Source organism: Diadema antillarum, unplaced genomic scaffold, assembly GCF_040938485.1.
Source record: "Diadema antillarum isolate AM-2024a unplaced genomic scaffold, OU_Dant_1.0 seq00000810_RagTag, whole genome shotgun sequence".
In the NCBI taxonomy this organism is placed as follows: domain Eukaryota; kingdom Metazoa; phylum Echinodermata; class Echinoidea; order Diadematoida; family Diadematidae; genus Diadema; species Diadema antillarum.
In genome coordinates, this window is record NW_027271690.1 from 573,862 (window position 1) to 590,696 (window position 16,835).

Here is a 16,835-nt window from a genome sequence, read left to right on the forward strand (position 1 = left end):
AGGAAAATTTTAAATTATATTTGGTTCCTGAACTTGTCTCATGAATTCTTAAATTACAAAAATTGAATGAATGAATGAACTAAAGATATTCTGTTCATTTAATCATCTTTGTGCCCTTACTCCCTATGTCATTTGAAGTTTGAGTTGAGAGAAAATTCTTATTTTCCGCCCCTAAGTTTCTCACTCTGATTTTGTTTGAAGTTATAAAGAGATAAGAGAACGTAAACTTATTTTTGCTATTTCATTCATGTCTCTCATTGTGTTGAAATGGTCTTTTGTTATAATTGTTATCTTAAATGACATTTGCAAATGAAAAGACAATATGTCAATTTTTGCAATTTCTACTTTTGTGCCTTGGAGGACACAAACGAATGTGTTCATTCATGCGTGATGTTTCCCTTTATATTGACTAACTAGGTTGATTAGATTACCTGTAATATACAATACACTGATTTTCATTAAAATCTTCTATGAAAATTTTGAACTCGAAAAAGTGTTTCCTTTCTTTTTTTTCGTTGAGTGTGTATTTTTATTAGAATTATGATTTAATCTGCGAAACAAATGTATTATTTGGTTTTGCTTTTTAATCCCTACTGAATTATGTCTGTGTTTTGTTTTTGCTTTGGTTTTACTTTGGTTGGATCCCTTCGAAAAACTGCAATTTGCTGAAAGGTCTATCCATCTCATGAATGGTGAATAAACAAATGCAAATACAAATACAAATACACATAATTTGGCTTTGTAATTGAACCTATTTCTTATAATGACGAATATGCACCTTCTGAATTACAACGGAAGCTTTATACTAATCTCTACCACTCAGCCAGACGACGGTGATCAATTTTTTTACATTGCCGTTAAACGTCTACTCATAATGATCATCTGCGGAAGACCAGCGCTAAAGAGGCTACCCTGGATAAATGACACCTTGTGATAAATATCGTATTATTAGAACCGATCAATTAGTACGTCGAAAAAAAGAATTCTTTTAATTTAAAATACACCATTCCATTGACTGCCCCTCTCTCTTTTTCTCTCAAAGACATGTTCCACTTGTCCGTTTTTGTTTACTTTCTTTCCTTTTCCCTTCGTCTTTTACATTTTGATCTGTCTGATTATTTTCTTCTATCTTAGTGTAACTCTACATAAAAATAAGAACCAATCTGCTTTCGTTATTTAGACTACTTGTTTCTTTGGATATAGGACACAATTTCTGTGGAAAGGCGTTTCGAAAATAATCATTGTGGAAAAGACACTTCGGAGACATGGATAGAATTTGGTGTCGTATGGCATCATGATAGGAAAAGTATGAAACCTGTGAGCAATAATAATAACAACGATAAAATAGACTGGATTGACCTGATCTTCACGAAAAAAAGAAATGGGTAAACAACTGTAATCAATACTTTTTAGCATGCTAAAATGGTTTATATTCAGCGACTTCAATTTCATCGTATGTGCAGAGAACTACCTGTATAAGTACACTCCGGATCTACATTAACACCGTGCATTTCTTTCTTTTTTTTTAAACAATATTGGATTATCTACTCTTTAGGCAACTAGAACGGCTGCTGGTATGTGCAAATTTGAAATTCAAGACTCTGCGTGTGATATCGAAATGTTTTCGATGCGGCGCCCTGAATCTTTATTCCTTGAATTAATTCTACCCCAAAGATGACCTCTTATGGTTCGTAGCCAACAAGGAACCTTTGACCAGTCGGGGAATTCTCAATTTAGATCGTCTTCTAATGGAACGATCCAACCTGACATTGAAATCCGCCATCTATACTGTGTCCCATGCGCGCATATGTATGGTGAATGCATGCTTGGATAAAATTGTATTTCATAAACAGTTTTGGAGATTAATTCATCGCAAGTAACGTCGCTTAAACTACTGACAATTTTTCTTGAAATCAAGCGTAAGTGACGGGACTTACGCTCAATATTGAACTTGCGCTTGATTCAACGAGTTACGCTCAATAAACATAGCGTAAGATCAATCGCAACTCTTTGTGAAAACAGGCCTCTGTTCTGGTGATATGCGTCAGCATGGTCAGAGGCGTCACATGGAAACTCGTTTTCTACTGAGAGTGAAAGTCATTCATACGTATTCACGGCACGGAAACTTTCCGGTCACGCGAGGAACGGGGAATTCGATAAGATAATATTTTCATAGTTTTTTTTTTCTTTCTTTTTAGTCCCACTTGCCATTAGACTAAGTAAACTATAATAGCAATCTGTGACCAAACACGCAATAGTCCACAAAGTAAACGTAGGACGATGACAAACTCCCACACGTAAGATCATTAAGGAACAACCCATCTATTATAGCAATAATTATTGTCTGGGGCAAGTGACCTACGAATACGATAACTGCCAGGGTGCGCTGACCGCGCAGTTGTATTTTCTTGATACTTTCGTAGATAGATATTATACGTACATGCGTGAATTGACACGATTACTGTAGCTGATTAGTGTCCAGAGGCCCCTTTTAGCATGGAACTGCACAATCAAATACATTAGGTTTGCGCCTTCTTGCAACAGACCTGGAGAAATCAACTTAAAGTTTGATCATCTATCATCTGTAGATGATGAAAACACACACACACACACAGACACACCCTCACACGCATATTATACATGTGTATATGTATATCAAATATAAATATGATAAATAGATATAAATGATTACAAATATGTTACGTTATGTAAGCAAAGAAAAGGCTTGATCTTTTTTCATAGTGATCAGGGGTTGGCGGCTTGAGATGATTAATGATTTCAACGAAAAGTACTTTGAACTTGTACCGCATGACGTAGAGGGGTTCATCTATCTTTAAGAAATCTCGTGTTGATTCATGTTATCAAGGGTGAGCCCTCTGGCTTTTTTTTCGGGATTGAAAGGGATTCGTTTTGTGTCGATAGATGGAGCGTGTCGCTTTATCTTTCCACAAACCCTCTGAATCATAGAGACCGCTTGTGATTATATAGGGCTTAGTTTGGCTGGAAGAAATAACAAAAACAAAGGAAACAATGTAAAAGTTTTAAATGTACCCGTACCCCATTAACCACCTGCGTGCCATATTATTTCCTGTCCATATAGGTTTGTGCATAATTACAGGAAATTTGTGCACATTTGACTCACCGGCGCAGAAAGGGTTAGCGACACTGAACCCTGTATGTACAGCGCAAAACCCCAGGGTCCTGTCGTCAGTATGATACGTTTAGGATCTGACATGAACTTCCTTCTGTGGCGATAATCAGATAGCCTTTACACAGTTGATTCCATCTGCATCGTCTTTATAGACAATGAAAAACATAAGGTTGTTAAAACAACATCTGCAGCGAAGTTGCCCGGGAAAAATTAGTACGGTCAACCTAACTCCCTGTCATGCAGATTTAGAGCTGAAAACGTGATTGACTGTCGCCTCGTTTAACTCGCATCTGTTTAACAGCTAGAGGATGTGATTTTTGGATTTTTGAGGGGAAAGGGATTAACCAACAAGTTACTGGAATCGGTTTGCTATGTAGTCAGACTACATATAAATACTGTAAGTACCCTATCTTGGAGACGAAGGGCTTAAGGAAAAAGAGACAGGAGAGCGGGTTGGATTGGGTTTATATATGCTTAGGAGTTAGATAGATTTATACGCAACATTCTACCTACCTTTATGACGTCACTCATGGTATTTTCATTGCAATTTTATCATGTACCAGGGTAGAACACAAACCTTTTATTCTTGCTGTTCATGCAGATTGAATGTCGAGATATATCATTTCAATATCTCCCCTTTTTTTCCGGGACCTTGTGACTTAAAGGGATTGTATAGTTTTGGTTACGATCTAACTTCAGGTTTCTAACATTTTTTTGGTGAGATAATGAGAAACCTCTCGTGAATTGTGAAAGAAGATGTAATTCCAAGAGGAATTCAACGTTTCTTTGGTGCAAACTGGTTTTGAAATGTGTGAGATATCCAAAAAAGAGAGATCCAATTATAAGGTGGGATCCACTTTTTTTACGGTCGCTTTGTTTTACTTTGTTTTTGGATGTCTCAGCCATTCCAAGACCGATTTTTCGTCAAATAAACTTTGAATTCCTTTTAGAATGGAATGCTCTGTACTATTTCATAATGGGTTTCTTGGCATCTTGCAAAACAGTTAAAAGCCCAATCCTCATCTGCACCAATACTATACCATCCCTTTAACACTCGATACCTGGATGCTATCAAAACAAATTCACTTTGTGTTCAATTTGACAGAATATGAATTGTAATCAAATTGAATCGGTTCCTTCCAAAAGGGGAGTATGATAATTACGTCTCATGCCACGAGGCTTCATTCTGTTGATCAAGGAATATTGTGCTATCTAATAAAATATCTTTTATCGAGTATTTTGAACAAGTAAAAACTCTAGTATCATCTAAGAATTTTCTTTGTAAATATCTCCTTGTCGCATCAGGCAAATTACGTGATCAAAATCTTCAGGTTCACTGACCAATCGAGAGGATAATGTCGAACGCGACGTTAGCAACCGCGGTAGCTGCGGCTACAGAGCTGGCCGCCACCACCTTGATGATGGCCACGAAACAGATGGCGACGGACGCGGCCGGAGCCGGATCGCATCCCAGCAACTGCCACACCCACAGTCCCGAAGGAGATCACCATGGCGACGCAGCGGGAAGGAACGACTCCGATCACGGAGGAGGAGGAGGAGGGCACAAGAACATCGAGGAGCTGAAACTGGCTAACAAGTGCATCCTTGGTATCACGCTGGGGCTAACCATGGTGGCCATGGGAGCGGCCATTGAGCTGAAGGACTTTAAAGTCATCGTGAGTATAATGAAGTGGTAATGACTCTTCATCCATTAAGGGCCCTTTGTACAAATGATATGCAAAGTTCGACATTAGCGGTGGCCTGGTGGCCCGGGTCCACTAGAAATTGATGTCGGGCCACCAAACTTCCAAGAAGGCTATCTTTTTGTGGCCCCATCTGGCAGCCAAACTTCAATGGGAATTGTTATTATTAGTTTCTTTTGTATATATATATATATATATATGAGGGAGATTCATTCATTCTTTCCGGGAAGCACACGTATAACCTTGTTTCGGATAAACACTTCCGTCCTCGTGGGAATGGCACATAATATCATATACTTACTAGGACAATATGTCACTTACTTTGGATGCCACGTAGAATTACCACCAGGTACGCACCAACTGGTAAAACGGTCATCTAGGGCAGTCGGTGGCTGAGGAAGGAATACAAAAACGAATACCACGCTAAACAATATTGGGCCACGAAGGACACCTTAACAATAATGACTAATCTAGACTTTGAAGGGTTAACGGAAGCGACGCTGGTTAACCACGGAATAGATGTATTAGATTCTATGCACGCAGCTTGTGGCAGTTCTTGAAATCTTGTCTTCTATGGGATTTTGCGTTCTTGAGATGACATTTTGTAGAGGCCTCGTGGAGGGCCTGTAAAGTTTCGATGTGCTTGCCTGCAAATGATATCACAAATAGACTGACCAACAAACTATAAACAAAGCAAATTAATAAACCCAAACTTACGTGCTAGCGACAAAGTACCGTACAGGCGAATTCAATAGCTTTTTATTGTCCGATACCAGTCAGTAACATATGATGCAATTTCTTCATTCTTCTCTCCATCTCCTTTCTAGTCGCCTCCCCGTTTTAATCTTCATTCTTCTTCTTGTTTTCTTGCATTAAACATAGTATAGAAATTACCATTAATCCTGCTTCATCGAGTCACGTCGTCCAACAACGGCAGACTTACCTTGATGTCTTCGCAGATTTAGTCGTGTGACAAGGTTTTAAGATAATGCTAAAAACTTACAGCCCGAACATCTTATTTGTTATAGCGGCTTACAAGGTCACGGGGACCCTGATGTTGAGTAGATTATGATAAATATAGCACCAAAGCACCAACACCTCGGAGACATCACAGTTGATTGCACTTTTAATGACAAACTGTGGTAAACCACATAGGAACACTGTAACATTCTTCTCTGCACGCGATCAGAGAATCTTCGAGCACGCCCCCGGTCGGGCCCTCACACTTCTCGTACGCCGGACTGATTTTAGCACTCGAACCATATATCTGGTAGCACTAGCTAGATTTTGATCTACCAATGTAATTAGTCTTGACGCTGCATAACTGCCGATATATTCTCACCTGCCTCTTTCCCTGCTTGTTTCCCCTCAGTTCCCCTCATTTTTTCCTGTTAAAGCTCGATTTAACTGAATAGAACGGAAGCTAATTTTGTATTGCAATTACTGTACAAAAATGTGAAAGATAAATGATGTTAGCATGGTGCTGGCAATCAATGATGAGACGCTTATGATGTTGATTATGATAATCGCAATGATAGAAAAACAATATCAATGAAAATGTTAAAGATAATATAACTATGATGACGATAATTATAATGCCGATAGAATAGATGATGATGATGATGATGACGATGATAATGAATTAATTTCGACAGTTACGCTAGTAATGATAACGCTCAGAAATAATGGCATAAATTTATGATGACGACCACTTAAGAAGACATTCTAGAAAGAATTAAAGTTGACAAAGTTCCGGTCCCCGGGATCTTTGGTCTTAACCGAAAATTTATAGAGCACATTGTACCCACCCGTATTGCTTCGAGATCGAATTACTCTTCAATCACCTTGTTGGGGTGCTTACGGTTTTTCCTACCGTTTGGTAGAAAATGGGATATGATTCAAAGGCGTGTAAAAGGTATTACCAGTTAGTCACCAGTTACCATATTTGGGAACCGTGATTTTGTTGTATTGACGACATCAGTCTCATACTCAACCTCTTTCTCTCCTTTCAGATGAGGCGACCTATCGGCATCGGGGTCGGTCTCTTGTGCCAAGTTGTGCTCATGCCTCTGATCGGCTTCATTATGGCCCTGATACTCGACATGGAGATGCCGTTCGCCATCGGCAACCTGATCACGGCCTCGTGCCCCGGGGGGACGACGTCCAATATTTACACCTTCTGGACGGATGGCGATATTTGCCTCAGGTGCGTTGGTGGCTAGTGGTAGCGATAGTCTAATAGTGGATTTAAATGTGGGTCTACTTACTCAGGTTGCTCAAACCAGGCAGCAGCAGCTGTCTTTACCATGAGGACGCACTGACATGTTCGGTAAACATTTATATCGTCTAAAGACATGGTACATGGTAGGACTCGATCTCATGACCCCTCGTGGTGCACGAGGGGTTCGAAATCATCTTTCTCTAAATCTTATGAAGTACGTGTAAACGAAATAACACATGAGCAACCCAGTCCCTCAAAAACGATATGGAACCTTAAAGAGAGTCTGAAACGATGGAAATATTGGTTTGTCCAGTGCTATTTGCTCTTTATGCTTTTTAAGAAGTGCCTAATCCCCAAGGTTCGCAAATGATATTTTACCACTAGAAGGCTAAGCATTAACACGGAGTCTATTTTCTTTTATCGGTGCAGAATGTCGTAGGTCAGATTATTTTCCCGCAGATCATAATGATAACATTGCCATAACAGTCTTATTACCAGATGACAAGAACTAATTTTTGATGCACACGAGTCAAGTTCGGACTAGCAATATACATTTCATGTCTCAACAGTTACAATTTTTGTAGACGGTTACTATGAATGATCGCCCAAAATAAGATTCTATGTTCTCAGGTTTCTGTGCGAGGTATGTACAATCACATAACCTCTTGATAGAAATTGGCAACTAATTTGACACATTCGATAAGAGCTCATTGGTTAATTTTTCACTTTCTACTAGTTGCTGCTGTTTTATGATATTATGAGCACAGCATGCTTCAAACTTATGGCTTTGCATCATACTTCCTGTTAACCTCTAAACTGTAGAACTCTGTTAATACAGGTTTTTGTACGATAAATAATTCAATCAATTTTTATTGTTTCTCACCCAGTGTGATCATGACGACGATCTCGACGCTCTTTGCGATGGTCTCGATGCCGCTCAACCTCTTCATCTACAGTCGACGCTGGACGGACGGGGCTGCCGTCATTCCGTACACGGACATCGTCGTCGCCCTCATTTGCATCATCGGCCCCGTCGCCATCGGGATGCTGGTGAGATGGAAGTCGAAGAAGTGGGCCACGCTCATCGGCAAGGTAGGGTAACGATAAGGACTGCCAGATCTTGTAACCTTTGACATTCTTCTCCGTCCCCTACTATTTCTTCTTCTTCTTCTTTTTCTCGTTCTTGTTCTTCTTCTTGTTATTATCATTATAATAATAATAATAATGATAATAATAATGATAATTATTGTTATTATTACTATAATTATTATAATAATAATTATTATTATTATCATTACTATTACTATTATTATCATTATCATTATTATTACTATTATCATTATTATTACTATTATTATTATTATTATTATTATTATTATTATTGATATAATTTTCTTTTCCCTTTCTGTTTCTTCTTCTTCTATGCTCTTCTATGGCTTCGTCTGTTTCTCCATAATCCTCTTTCTACCACGACTGCCACTCACACCACTGCAGACACCACCTCACTCCTCTTACCACTATTCCTCTGCAACATCCTTTTCTTCTTCCTTTTCCTTTCGTTCATTTTCTACTTTCTTCCTTCCTTCCGTTTCCTTCCTTTTTCGGTGATGTTATGATCTTCTAGTACTACTAGGACACTGCTTTGTCTTTCCGTTTCTCTCTTCTCTTTTCCTCCTATTTGTCATTTTGGTTATTTCCCCTTTTCACTGAATGTACATTTTTTTTTTTGCGATATTGACTGTGTGACACTGATATTCCACTACCCTGCTTTTTGTTTTCATTAAAGTTTATTTGTTTTGCTGGTTTGTTTGCTTGTTTGTTTTTACGGGTCTCTTTAGGAACGAATTTTGAAACTTGTATTACTTTTGTTTTTCTTTCGTTTTCTTTTTCCCCTCCATCATCTCAGCCATTTGGCCTGATCGGCATGCTCGGTATCATCGTCAGTATCTTCATCATCAGCTACATCAACCCCCGCATCTGGTCGTCGTCGCCCAAGCTCTACCTCGCCGCCTTCGCCCACCTCTGGATCGGCTGGGGTCTCGGCTACGGAATCGCGCGCATGTGCAAGCAGCCGCACAAGCAGAGCCGCACCATCGCCTTCGAGACGGGCGCCCAGCACGTCGGGCTCGCTCTTGCCCTGATTGCCTTTTCCTACGAGGACAACTTCCCGCTGTTCCTTCGTATGATCATCTATCCCATGATATTCGGTCCCTTCAGTATCATCTTCTTCACTAGCTGGACAGTGGCCTTTAGGGTGTACAGGTGACACGGAATTCTCCTTTAGTTGTCTTGCATGCATGTATTCACATACACAACAGTATAAACTTTTCCATAACTGCAATTCAAGTTTTATGTGTATATTACATAATCGGTAGTACCATTGGATCAGTGCCACGAATTTGGAGGAATGTTCACACAGGAAGCGCGATGTAAAAAAAAAAACAGTCCGTCAAATTATCGATCCTGTCGAAGTTTGATCGCAGATGATGAATTTTATATCGTCAACTCGCGAATTCCAGTAACGAACTGTGACAGGTGTGAGGAGTACTGAGTCTTGTGAATAGCTTTACAGAAGAACTCACTAAATGCTCATTACTGGTTCGCTATTCGGAATCTGCTATTGCCAAAGCAAGGCTACAATCCAAATTTACCGATGTCGAAATGAGTGCATGTGAACTTTAACGAAGTAGATGCACAACCCCTTACCATGGATGTTAGCAACTAATCTAGTACGTGAATTGGACACCCTGTACAGTGTATGACCGCAGCTTCACAAATATGTAAGGCTATAGGTGTAACAACGAATTTCTGCACTGCGTATTCATGGAATATCGAATTGTTTTCTGCATTTGGCACGTTATGTGGAAGTGAGGCTTCTCCAAGTTCTTGCTTTGCAATACACGTGTTTTAAACGAACGAAGTCGACAAGTCCCGACAAATTCAATGACCAGTATATGCTGTTATTTCCAGAAAACGGCAATAAGGTGCTAGATTGTTGTTGTTTTGTAATGAACAGCTTGAAATGATTTGGCAATCGATCTTTTTTTTCTTTTTTCTTTTTTTTTCACAGACACTTCCGACCTGAGAAACCAGAGGAAAACGAGGATGCTGCCGAAGATGGTACCGGGAATTCCCCGAAGTCTGACGAAGAACCCTCCGAGAAGAAGACCGATGGTGCAGACGTGGAAAAGGGAAAGGAAGCCGATGAGGAGAAGAAACAGGGCGCGGGTCCTTAAAATTTGTCATCTCACGTTCAGGGTGTGCTTCCACATGATGAATTAGAATCATTCTCGGTATTTCATGACAAGCGCAGGATCACAAGCTAAAACGATGTTGAACTGCTGAACCTGATATCCCGGATTCTTTCTCTGTTCTCTGCACTCTTACTGTAACTAAGAGTGAAATCATGTTCGATGTCTATTAAAACAGCTAGATACTGAAGTGTTGTATTTCGATAAACACATGAACACGGTATTGGGAAATTCAGAGTTCTGTCGCTTTGCTATTGGACGGATTGATAGCGCCGACCCCTAACCGCAGTCCGATCGTCGAACATAATGTGAGAAGAGGCTTTGAGTCTACGAAATTTGTGATGAAACTGCTTTTGTATATATATGGTTTTTCTTCAAATCCTCTAGAGGCACCTGGAATTTTCTCCAACTAACCCAGTTAGAGAACAACAACAACAAAATAACATAAACAAATGGATTTGTTGTTTTTGTTGTTGTTTTTGTTGTTGCTGTCTGATTAACTCTCTCCTTTGTTGTCGTTCCGGTCGGCGCTCAGGGGAATATTTCAATTTCAGTTTCAAAGTTTATTTCATTTTTCGACCAAACACATACATTTCAATTCCTTTGATAACAGAGAATAAGGTAAAGAAAACATTGTAGAATGAAAAGACTATACAATAATTGAGGAACCTTATAGTAATTATACACTGTGAGAAAAACTTAAGTGGTCGAAAAAAAAAGTATGACATTGCGCAAAATGGAGGGACTCTCTAAAAAGACAGAGCTTGTAGAATGTGGGCCCCTCTGGTAGAGAACATCAATGGAAAGATGAATTGAAGTATCGTTAAGGAAAAGAGAAAGTTTGGAACCCTGCCCATGGAATCCTGCCGAATACCACATTGGTCAAAAAGGAAAGAAAAAAGAGACATGGATGTAGCAGTAGTGGTAGTGGTAGTAGTAGTAGTAGAAGGAGAAGGAAAAAGGATGGAAAGGAGAAGAAAAGCGAAGGAAGAGAAGAGGAACGCATCCAATTGGTCAGAGTTGGTCACATGATCTGAGATATGAAATGAATCAGCGAATCAACACAGAGTTGCTCTTCAAGTGATGCTGCATACGATAATGATCTCGGGGATGATTGTACAACGACCATCTTGAATCGTTTCTTAACTCTCAAGGGTCTGAAAACAGGCTACATCCGTTTTCCAATCAACAGTTTGTTTTGTTTATGTTTCTTGTTTGTTGTTGCTGTTTTTTGTTCAACTAAATCTTTCTGCAATGTAATGATGCCACAATTACAAATAAGATAAAAGATAATCTGTTCAGCTCTGCTTGACAGAAGTAAATTTTATTTGCACTAATTCGAGCCTCTTTCCCTGTGCCAAATTTTGCATAATAAAATTCCTTTACAGAATGAACAGATTATCGGTGATTGTTACATGTACAGTTTGTGTCGGGCATAAGTTCAATCAGAAATACCAGCGGGATCATCAGTAATAAAGGACATATCACTCTTTTAAAGTGAAGTAGTTTTTTTTTTTTCGTCGTCTCATGAGCATAGAGTTTATTGTTATATAAAATTAAATGTAAATATCTTTCATGTTGACGCTGAGCTGAATTATGAATATGTTAAATGTGGACAATGTCGTAATTCTACTTTAACGTTGATTATCATAATGTACGTAATATCGGACATCTAAATGTCAATATAAACAAACAGACTGAGACTAATTTGTTTGAAATCAATTTAGAAAAGTAAATTTGGGTCTGATGGTTACAGTTTAAGGTTCATTATCAACGGTGGTGTTGGGTACAAGGCTCAATATGTTAAATCATATTGTTTTTTGTCATTTGGCGATTTTGTATCATGACTCTATAACACATTATATTTTGTATGGGGCATACCATCATTCCCTAGTTGCAATAAATGCTTACAGTGTTCACTTCATAATATTTCTGATATTTCTTTTCTCGATTATTCATTGCATGTGACACATCCCCTTCGAGTTAAGGTTGACATTGGAAGGGGAAAAAAAGATAAACATTACATGAGAATCGCATATAAAATACATTATGAATTGCAACGCTTCATACAAGTTTCCGAAACAGCATCCATAACCACATAAGGTAATGTTTTTGCCCACTGAAAATCTCGCTTTGACCTGCAGACACATTTTCTCTGAATTTAGTTCCATTTTTAGATGAATCGAAATATGCTAAATTGCATCCCTCGCATCACAATATTATACTTGTAGACATCAATATAACTTGATCTGATGACTTTTACAGAAGCGGCCGGAGTTGTAGCGGTTAAAATTGTCAACTCAAAATATACCCTTTCACGTTATTGTTTCTGTGTAAATTAATAGGAGAATTGTTCATTGCAATTGAAAGATTTGACAATTTACTGCATTAATGGACAAGTTCACCTTTATATACATGTGAATTGAGAAAATGCAGCAATTTAAATAAAACTCATCATTGTAAGTTGAGAAAACTTGGACAATCCGTTCAAAAATCAAGAATTCTTGAAGTTTCAGTACCACCACTCGATGGATGAGAAGATTAGTACATCTTGTGATGTCACCAAAAAAAAAAATGATGTAGAACGATATAAAGAAAATATATAGAAATTGTAACATATTCACTTTTCTCGTAACATATCAAAAGAGCACTTGACTTGCCTCTTTTAGAAGGAAGGGAAAAATAATACCGTAAACGTATGTCACTGATAAGTCGAGGGAATGTGTAGGCCTATTTTTTTTTTTTTTTTTGAAGAAATGAAATCTGGAGTCAAGAGGCCTGAGCTTTCGTTCTTTGCAGAATCTTCGTCTGAGGTAAAATGGCAAATGAAATTCTGTGAAATGCTCTTTATATTTTCCTCATATCATTCTACGCATGTGACATCTTAAACTGTGGTAATCTTCTCATCCAGCAGTGAATGAGCAGAAACTGTAGAATTCCATAACTTTTGAACGCATTTTCTGATCTACGTAAAAATTTCACTGATGTGTTTTACTGACATTACTGCATTTACTTAATCCACATGCACAGGAAGGTCAACTTGTCCTTTAAATGTAAATACCCCAGAGTTTGGTAGGACTTATTCATTACATCCCAAAAGACTTTAAAATCTCAATAACTTTCTCTTCGTTAATGCGATTTAATTGAAACTCTTCCATTCATTGTTTGATTGTTTGTTTTCCTTTATTTGACTCTATCTATTAATGTTACCTTAAACATACATGGGAATTCATATTTACTGCTTAAATTCAGTTCATGACAAGAATGGGGGCGAGGGCGAATTAAAGGGGGCAGTTACGCTTGACTGGAAAGGAAAAATGTAGTGACAGAGAGGGAGAGGGAGAGAGAGAGAGAGAGAGAGAAAGAAAGGGAGCGAGAGAGAGAGAGAGGGAGAGAGACGGGAGGAGAAGGAGAAAAAACCGTCATGTGAGGAGAGAAACCTAACAAGATACATAAAATGTTTCGGTCATAATTGTTTGTCTGTACATTCCTATGCAAACACTCCTTGTGTTTTTTTCTTGACACATGAAACTTGTCTTGCATGGCAATTAAAACTGACCCATTAAAGTCGCTATATCAATTTATCGAAATGCATGCAGGCTAGTATGTTGCCCCAAATAACATGAATACTCAACTCTGAGTAACAAACGCCATCAAAACCACCCAAAACAACAACAACAACGACAACAATAACCACTAAACAACACCGAATTGTGGAAACATGGGTCCAATTCATCGCGCTTCTTTCGCATCAGCCTCAGAAATATAACAGTTCTGCAAACATTTTTTTTTACATCGAAACAACACCAACTATAACTTAACCGTTTCTTAAGGTATTTCATATCGTTGCATGAAATGGTTTATAACGAAAGGGCATTCCGAAGGCGAACTCATCCTAACTTTGAATGCAGCGATAACTATCTAGAAAGAGTATCGCAATCTCAAACACATGATGTTCCATTTCGTGATATTTAAAGTTACGACCTCGAACTCCCTCAACATCAGGTGCATCTTACAACTCCCCAGGTATCGTGTAATTACGAGAGCAATGTTCATGAATTAGAACATACCGTGAAATAGGTTAAGAAATTCCATTTAGCTGACCTTGTTTGCTCGCCAGCATTATCCGTCTCTCTCCCTCTCTTCCTGCGCATTAATCGATCGACACGAGAGCGTTCCAAAGAGATACCCATAACGCCACCTCTCTGGGGAGGTGGACCGTTTAGCAGCCATTTAGTTGGAAGTCTCCGGGGGACTGCACCGAAGGCTCATTGCGGGGGGGGGGGGGGGGGGGGGTGGAGTATGACCGTGTTATTATTGTTTTGACAATAATGATATTACCGACAGTTGTATATTTCGTTTCATCTTATTCAAGTGCACTTTGAAGAAGTAATCCATGAATATAGACTATTAATCATTCTAATATTCCTCCTCCTCCTCATATACTACTACTACTACTACTATTACACACACACACACACATACGTGCGCGCGCGCACGCACGCAACACACACGCAAACATATACATTATATTTATACAAGACATATTTATATACAGATAAATCACACAGACACACATATACGTATTTATATATTATGCAATATATTTGTGTGTGAGCATTGTGTGTGTGTGTGTGTGTGTGTGTGTGTGTGTGTGTGTGTGTGGGTGTGTGCGGGTGTGTGCTCATGCGATTTAGCTTGATGGTTTTTGTGGTCTGGCAAACCAATACCAGAGTAACGGGCAAATAAGAAGACCACATCTTAGGAGAAAGAAAATGGTGGAAGCAAAGAATGGACAAGCAGCAAATAACAGAAACAAGAATTACATATTGATTGAATAATTAGTACTGCTTATTTCCTCTGTCTTTAGCCACTTTCGTAGTATAAAGGGATGGTAGAGTTTCGGTTGAGATGGGGCTTCAGGTTTCCAACGTTTTTTAATGATGTTTTGTTTGTTTGTTTGCTTTAGATGAGAACACTCTTATGAAATAGGAAAGAGTATATAATTCTAAGAGGACTTCAGAGTTTATTTGAAGAATTGGCTTTGAAATGGCTGACATATTTAAATTAAAGCAATCCTAACAGAAAGTGGGACCCGACCTACATTTTTTTGAAACAAATAAAACATTAAACACCCCCACGTCTTATTCACTGTTATTCATGAAATAGCTACGATGTATATTTTTAGAGTCAGGCTGTGAGATGCAAACGTTTGAACAATATTATTTCATCACATGTATACTTTGTACTATGTTTTTTTTTTTGATTTTCGATGATTGGAAATAAACTATGATTGAATTGAATTGATGTTCATGATTTTTGACGATTTTAGCTCTGATGATTCTCGGTAAGCACTATTTGGGCACCCGTCCCGCTTCATCATGAATATTCATCTGGCAGTAAGATACTGTACTAGTAAATGGCAGAACGCTGGATACGTGCAAAACGTATGGCCGGGAAATGTAAAAATCTTGAAAATTGCATCAACGGGGAATGTTAAAACGTCTCGCCGGGAGATGGAAAAATGTTCAGTTTTGCCGAGAAATGTAAAAACGCTGCCGGGAAATGAAAAAAATATGTATTTCAACGGTATTACGGATACATGTAGATGATGAATATTCATGATGAAGCGGGACGGGTGCCCAGATAGTGCTTACCATGATTCTCATTGTTTCCAATAAGGAGGCATCCATTTTGTTTCTACATATTTGTTTGTTCGTGCAAAACTTTTACTCCACTAATGCCTTCTCCAAAACGATATAACAACACATAATCCGGCAAGTCTCCCACTTGCCCCATGCAGGGTCTCACTTACCCCATTTTACCCTGATATTATGACTTTGTTCATTTTTTTTTTTGGCCTTATTTTATAGCAATTCAAGAACTGGTGTACATATTTCAAATACTTATGTTCACGCAGCTACGTTGCGTTTGTGATTCTGGAAAAAAAAAAAATCTTGGAAATAAAAGAAAGAATGAAGTGAAATTATACAAACGAAATCCACCCGCACGTTATTCATCGAAAACATTTTCATCAGATCCTTGACTGATACCGACTTTTCAATGAGCAGAGGAGGATTATCCCAATACCAGTATTTGGTATGATACTTTTCTCCACGGAATTAAGGTTATAGCAATACTGAGAATTACGCTCAAATCATAATAATTACTAAGCCACGCTACTCGGTCACAGCTGCCTATACACCTATACTTAGACATCCAGGAACTATTAAGTCCTATTAACCTTTTGTCTCTCCGGATCTCCCTCTCTCTCTCTCTCTCTCTCTCTCTCTCTCTTGTTCTTCAGCTGCATAAACACGAATTGTTTTGAGGACGACGTTTCTCTATAACAAACGTAACAAAGCAAATTTCAATTTCCTGTCGCGCATTATTTAAAAGTAACATAATTACGGTAATGCCACCAGTGCTTGTTATGAAAACATCCACATGATATCTTAGAGAAGCTTGTTGTAAAATGACGACTCAAGATTTAAGCTATCCAAACGCGC

At 38.6% G+C, this 16,835-nt stretch overlaps 1 protein-coding gene across 1 annotated transcript; it reads left to right on the forward strand.

Moving 5' to 3' along the window:
* Positions 1–4,506: 4,506 nt before the first annotated feature.
* Positions 4,507–10,311, forward strand: LOC139739670 (ileal sodium/bile acid cotransporter-like). Its single transcript, XM_071650282.1, has 5 exons — positions 4,507–4,827; positions 6,867–7,060; positions 7,963–8,167; positions 8,982–9,337; positions 10,146–10,311. Exons 1-5 carry the CDS (start codon positions 4,507–4,509, stop codon positions 10,309–10,311), a joined length of 1,242 nt encoding a protein of 413 aa, XP_071506383.1.
* The last annotated feature ends 6,524 nt before the right edge of the window (positions 10,312–16,835 follow it).